Source organism: Alligator sinensis, unplaced genomic scaffold, assembly GCF_000455745.1.
Source record: "Alligator sinensis unplaced genomic scaffold, ASM45574v1 scaffold1010_1, whole genome shotgun sequence".
In the NCBI taxonomy this organism is placed as follows: domain Eukaryota; kingdom Metazoa; phylum Chordata; order Crocodylia; family Alligatoridae; genus Alligator; species Alligator sinensis.
In genome coordinates this window covers 738,037-744,723 of record NW_005842624.1, presented here as the reverse complement: position 1 = coordinate 744,723, position 6,687 = coordinate 738,037, and the positions used below count along the sequence as shown (strand labels likewise).

Sequence of the window (6,687 nt, the reverse complement as noted above, 5' to 3'; positions counted from 1 at the left end):
AGAGAAGAGCCATTCATATGATTAGAGGCCTGAAGAGCAAGCCATATGAGGAAAGACTGACACATATGAGACTGTTCAGCCTAGAAAAAGAGAAGACTTCAGGGGGACTTGGTGGCAGCTTATAAATATATCAGCAGTGAGCATCAGGGGCTAGGCAAACAACTGTTCACCAAAGCGCCCCAGGGGAAAACCAGCACTAACAGTCATAACTCCTAGAAGAAGGTTTCAGACTGGATATAAGGAAAAACTTCTTCATGGTTCGTGTGACCAGACTCTGGAATTTACTTCCAGCGGGGGTGGTGCAGGCATCTACCCTGGAGATCTTGAAAAGGAGACTAGATGCACACCTTGCTGGGGTTATTTGACCCCAGCAGTCTTTCCTGGCCAGAGCAGGGGAGCTGGACCCTATGATCTCATGAGGTCCCTTCCAGCCCTAAATTTCTGTGAATTTGTGAAAGGATAAATTACTGCAGGCCTTTGTAACTTCTGATTTTCTGCTACAGTTTCTGAGAAAGGAAAAAGGTTGTTGGCATTGTATTCAAAAAGCAAATCTGTAAGGACACCCAGGAAACAATGTGCAACCCCAATGGACATGGCTGACCAAACAATTATGGGCATGGCAAGAACACAATGGTAGGGGGGGAATCTACAGACGATACTCAAAGATAGATAAGGTCTCACACATTCATTAGACTTTCACTGTATAAAAATGTACAGTGGCTTTATTGACATGTACATTCCATTATGTTTACAGCTGCAAGATATGAGGCACACTCAGTATTGCACTTCATTAAAATTTCAGGCTCAAACATAACCCAGAAGTTTAAATGAAACTGCTGTTGTAATTTAGTAATTCTTATACAGGACAAACATTGATACCTTTATATACAGCGCGATACTTGTTATATTTATGCCTTTCCAACACAATTTTTTTTTATAACAGTCTAGGAAAGAAACCAGAATATTCCTCTTTTCCACCCTCACCTGTGATGCAGTTACAATTGTACAGGATTACAAAAAGTCAGTATACAATAATCAATATTCTTTTCTTTCTTCATCTGAAAGCCAGCATCATTCATAGTCCACAGACACAGAGATCCTTTAATAGCAAGTATTTATTTGTAAATGTCCAACGCTTCATAGCCGATGACTGTAATGGCCACATGCAAACACCTCACAAGTTTGATGTCTTGGTTCAAAAAAAATGTCATTTTTCTCACAGCAAGTGTTATGTACACAGTATTTGGCATCCTTCTTGCACTGTAAATTGTTCCTTTTACCTGGTTTAGGAAATGGTCCCATCCTCATCCCAACTGGGGTTTATGCTCAGGACACTTGTGGGATGACATCAATGGTTTTGCTCTGGTTAAAAATTACTAATTTAAAAAGTGTGAGCATTTCTGCAAACCCCACAACCTAGAGCAAATTCTTCACCAGTGGGAGGATGAACAACATGAAGTGGACATTCTGTTCCTTCAAGCTGTTTGCCTTTGGGACCTGCAACCAGTTTAAACAAGGAGGGGGAAAAAAAGGAAGAGGAAGATAAATGCACTTGCAAAACTTGCGATGAGATGCAAAAAAAAGCAGCAGGCCTATCTGAAAAAGCATAATATTAAATGGAGAAATCATTTTGCTTAGCTGGATGTTATGACACCCATAAAAATGGATTCAGAATTTAAACAAGTAGGTAACAGGCTTCAAGTAGGCAATGAAAAATAAAAATCTTTTAATAAAATGGAAAAAAAGTATGAACAGTTAGATGAGGTCCAGCAAAAAACAGAACTGTTGGGTCTTAAAAGACAACATTGCGTTAAGGATCACATTTCAAAGAAAACACATGAAAAAACAGACTATAGATTGCTATGCAAATACAGTGAATCAAATTAATTCAGGAAAATTAACTGATAACAACTGTAAAGAATAAAACGTTTCTATCAAACAGGACATTAATACTATGAAATGTTACAGCTTAACGTGCAACAAGAAGAACCTTTACACAGAGCAACATACACACTTGGTAAGTGGAAGTTGGGGTTCAACAGTTCCAAATGCTTTTGTTTAAAGCTGCAGAGTGCATAAGTCAGGGTAAATCCTGACTTGTGGCAATTTTAATTATTATAATTTTTGGTCTGTGTGACAGAACATGCAACTCAAAGTGGGTGAATGCATGGAGGCAATTTGTAATTCAACCCCCTTACCAATGATAATATTGATCTTACTGTGACAACAGCACTGCTCATTTTGGAAAGCTCAATTAATATTACAAGGTTAAAAAATGCAGGAAGAATTGGAAGTCATTGCACAGTCACAGAACTATGATGTGACTGGAATAATAGAGACTGGTGGGATAGCTCACATAACTGGAGCACTATCATGGATGGATACAAACTGTTCAGGAAGGACAGGCAAGGAAGAATTGGTGGAGGAGTTGTACGACGTAAAAGAGCCACATGATTGCTCAGAGCTCCAGTATGAAACTAGAGAAAGACCTGTTGAAAGTCTCTTGGTTAAGGTTAGAGGGGAAAGCAGCAAGGGTGATGTTGTAGCGGGTGTCTGCTATAAACCACCAGACCAGGAGGAAGTGGTAGATGAGGCTTTCTTTAAACGACTAATGGAAATTTCCAGATCACAAGCCCTGGTTCTCATGGGAGAGTTCAATCTCCCTGACATCTGCTGGGAGGGCAACACAGCAGTGCACAGGCAATCCAGGATGTTTTTGGATAGTGTTAGGGACAACTTCCTGGTGCAAGTGCTGGAACAGCCCCATAAGGGCCGTGCTCTTCTTGAGCTACTGCTCATAAACAGGAAAGAATTGGTGGGGAATGTAGTGGATGGCAACTTGGGCAGCAGTGACCACAAGATGTCTGAGTTCAGGATCCTGCGGAAAGGAAGGATGGAGAGCAGAAGAGTAAGAACCCTGGACTTCAGAAAAGCAGACTTCAACTCGCTCGGGGAACTCCTAGACAGGATTCCCTGAGAAGCCAGTCTGCGGGGAAGAGAAGTTTAGAAGAGCTATGTTAAAAAAGTCTTACTGAGAGTGGAGGAACAAACCATCCTGATGCGCAGGAAGACTAGCAAGTATGGCAGAAGACCAGCTTGGCTTAGCAGGGAACTCTTCAGTAAACCAAATCACAAAAAGGAAGCTTATAAGAAGTGGAAACTTTGATAAATAACTAGGGAGGAGTGCAAGAATTTTGCTTGGGCATGCAAGAATGAAGTCAGGAAGGCCAAAGCGCAATTGGAGTTCTAGCTAGCAAGAGATGTGAAGAGTAACAAGGGGATCTACAAGTATGTCAATAAGCAAGAGGAGGATCAGGGAAAGTGTGGGTCCATTACTGAATATGGGAGGCAACCTTGTGACAGAGGTTGCAGAAAAGGCTCAAATACTCAATGCCTTTTTCGCTTCAGTCTTCACAGGCAAGGTTAGCTCCCAGACTTCTGCAACAGGCAGCACAGTTTGGGGAGGAGGTGAGCAGCCAGCAGTGGTGAAAGAATATGTTAGGGACTATTTAGCAAAGCTGGACATATAAAAGTCCATAGGGCCAGATGGGATGCACCTGAGGGTGCTGAGGGAGTTGGCTGATGAGATTGTAGAGCCACTGGCCATCATCTTTGAAAACTCATGGCGACCAAGAGAGGTCCCAGATGATTGGAAAAGGGCAAATATAGCGCTCATATTTAAGAAAGGGAAAAAAAGAGGATCCAGGGAACTACGGACCAGTCAGCCTCACCTCAGCCCATGGAAAAATCATGGAGCAGATCCTCAAGGAGTCCATTTTTAAGCACTTGGAGAAGAAGGTGATTAGAAACAGTTAGCCTGGATTCACCAAGGGCAAGTCATGCCTGACCAACCTGACTGCCTTCTGTGATGAGATGACTGGCTCTGTGGATGCAGGAAAGCCAGTGGACGTGATAAACCTTGATTTTAGCAAGGCTTTTAATATGGTCGCCCACAACATTTTTGCAGGCAACCTAAGGAAGTATGGGCTGGATGAATGTAAGGTGGATAGAAAACTCAGAGGGTAGTAATCAATGACTCGGTGTCTAGTTGGCAGCTGGTATCAAGTGGAGTGCCCCAGGGGTTGGTCCTGGGGCTGGTTTTGTTCACTGTCTTCATCAATGATTTGGAAAATGGCAGAGTGCACCCTCAACAAGTCTGTAGGTGACATCAAGCTGGGGGGAGTAGTAGATACAATGGAGAGTAGGGCTAGGCTTCAGAGTGACCTAGACAAACTGGAGGATTGGGTCAAAAGAAATCTGGTAAGGTTCAACAAGGATAAGTCCTGCACTTAGGACCGAACAGCCCCATGCACTGGTACAGGATGGGGATTGACTGGCTGGGCCGCAGCCCTGCAAGCAAGGACCTGGGGGTTACAGTGGACAATCAGCTGAGTATTTGCCAGCAGTGTGCCTTTTTTTTTTTTTTCCCACAAGAAGGCAAATGTCATATTGGGCTGCTGGTAGGTGTGTTGTCAGCAGGTCAGGGAAGGTGATTATTCTCCTCTATTCAGCCCTGGTGAAGCCACATCTGGAGTACTGTGTTCAGTTTTGGGCCCCCCACTACAGAAAGGATGTGGACAAATTGGAGAGTCCAGCAGAGGGCAACAAAGAGTGAGAGAGTTGGGGCACATGACTTATGAGAACAGGCTAAGGGACCTGGGCTTATTTAGTCTAGAGAAGAGGAGTTTGAGAGGGGATTTAATAGCAGCCTTCAACTACCTAAAAGGAGGTTCAAAAGAATGTGGTGCTAGACTGTTCTCAGTGGTGGCAGATGATAGAACAAGGAGCAAAGGTAGTAAAACACTGGAACAGGTTACCCAGAGAGGTGGTAGAAGCTCCATCCTTGGAGGTTTTCAAGACCCAGCTAGACAAAGCTTTGGCTGGGGTGATTTAGTTGGGGGTGGTCCTGCTTTGAGCAGGGGGTTGGACTAGATGACCTCCAGAGGTCCCTTCCAACCTTAATTTTCTATGATTCTATGAATTATCTTAAAATGTTACATGACTGATATAATTTTTAATTTTAATTGTTAATTTTTAGAAATACAGACAAGTCAATCAAATATTACTTTCAGGAAATGTTGGCTATTAAAATAAACTGTCCTGTAAAAAACCTTACCTGCAGGACAATGTGGAAGTTCTTCTTTAGGGATGCTGGTCATTCTTTGGAAATCATCATGGCAAGCATTGCAAAAATGTGTTGTCCCAAAGCAAAAGAACACAGCAACTGAGCAGCAGTAGCGGCATTTGTACTCTAAGAAATCGGTACCATGTTTGGGACACATCTGCATAGGAAGAAAACAGTAATGCTGTTGTGGCAGAACCAAACTGTAACAATTAAAGCTATGTATTCTTTTTTTTATTACACAGCATATTAAAATTATACAACACTTAGATATTGTAGATATTCTTCTACAAAGAAATATAACCACTGTATAGCTCCCATAATTATACAAAAACAAATATAAAAATTGTTGGCTTACTTGAGCCCTTGAAACATCAGAGCATGCACCACAAATAAGCTCCCTTGGATCATAATCATCTCCTTGTCCAGCCTCAGCATCACAGCGAGCTTCACCACCAAAATATGCCTAGATGTGACACAGAAATGACTAAGTTGAAGACAAGTTGTTTACATTTTCTGTATGTGTCAGTTATGGAACAATTTTTGCCTGTTCTGTCTTGGAACAGGAAGGTTGCACTGGGGCTGTGGAGAAGCTTCTTGCATCTTTCTTCTCACCTGTCTGCATGGGGCACAGCTTCAAGGGCAGGAAGAGTCCTATTCCAACAGGTTGCAAAGTGCCACCTCTACCTTACTGAGTGGAGTTTGAAATGGTGGTGGGAGGTAAGGAACAGCTGTTTTATCCATTCCCATGGTCAGACTCCTGCTGGATTGGTGGGTGCAACCCATTCTTTAGTTTTACTCACTGAAGGGCCTGCTGGGCATGAACACACCTCAAGGCAGGCTGCCAACTTTTGAGGGGTTTTCTTATACACTAAGTGTTTTCAGATACTCCTACAGATCTGGGGGGTAAGGGGAACACTACTTCCTGCTGCTCCAAGTAACTCTACATCAACGGAGAGCTGTGCCTGAATTTCCAAAGGGGCAAAGTTAAGAGAGGAGCAGGGCAAAGAGAAGCAAGTGAAAATATCTGTAAGAGGGAAAGCAGCAAATGGGGAATGAGAAATAAGATGTGGGTGGCCAAGTAGGGGATAGGTGAGCTGGAGAGAATGGCATACGTCTAAAAGCAGCAGGAAATTGAGAGAAGGAAAATTCACTAACTGGGAGGGGGTGGGGTGGGAAGGATGCACAGGTGGAAATAACTTAATGAACAGATTACAGGAAAAGCACACAATGCATTTACCCACTTATAAAAATCTATGGTCTTTTCAAGCAACATTTAATTCACTAATCTATATAGGTGCATTTGGCAGCCAGAATATAACCCCTAAAAAATGTGTCTCTTGCCACTGACACTTTTATCACTGGCCTCTGGACTCTAATTGAAAAGTTAAATCAGAATAAACAGTCCTACCCTTTCCATCTTCCATATGTCTTATTAATGCTCATACTTCCCCCCTGAGTTGTTACTGCACCATTACTGGTAGGCTTACAGTACAGAGGGGTGTTAAAGTTCCTGTACTTCTCATGTTCTTCCATTCCACATTTAAACAAAATATCTTAAGTGG

The 6,687-nt window shown here is 42.5% G+C and overlaps 1 protein-coding gene across 1 annotated transcript in view; it reads right to left on the bottom strand.

Annotated features, from left to right (window-relative positions):
* Positions 1–704: 704 nt before the first annotated feature.
* The window catches only part of MYCBP2 (MYC binding protein 2, E3 ubiquitin protein ligase), a 282,082-nt gene continuing 276,099 nt past the window's right edge, over positions 705–6,687 (bottom strand). Inside the window, exons 83-85 of the mRNA XM_025215130.1 lie at positions 5,481–5,588; positions 5,117–5,282; positions 705–1,497 (exon numbers count right to left, since the gene is read on the bottom strand). Coding sequence (XP_025070915.1) covers positions 1,382–1,497; positions 5,117–5,282; positions 5,481–5,588 — 390 coding nt within the window. The 3' untranslated portion in view covers positions 705–1,381. The remainder of the gene's footprint in view (positions 1,498–5,116; positions 5,283–5,480; positions 5,589–6,687) is intronic.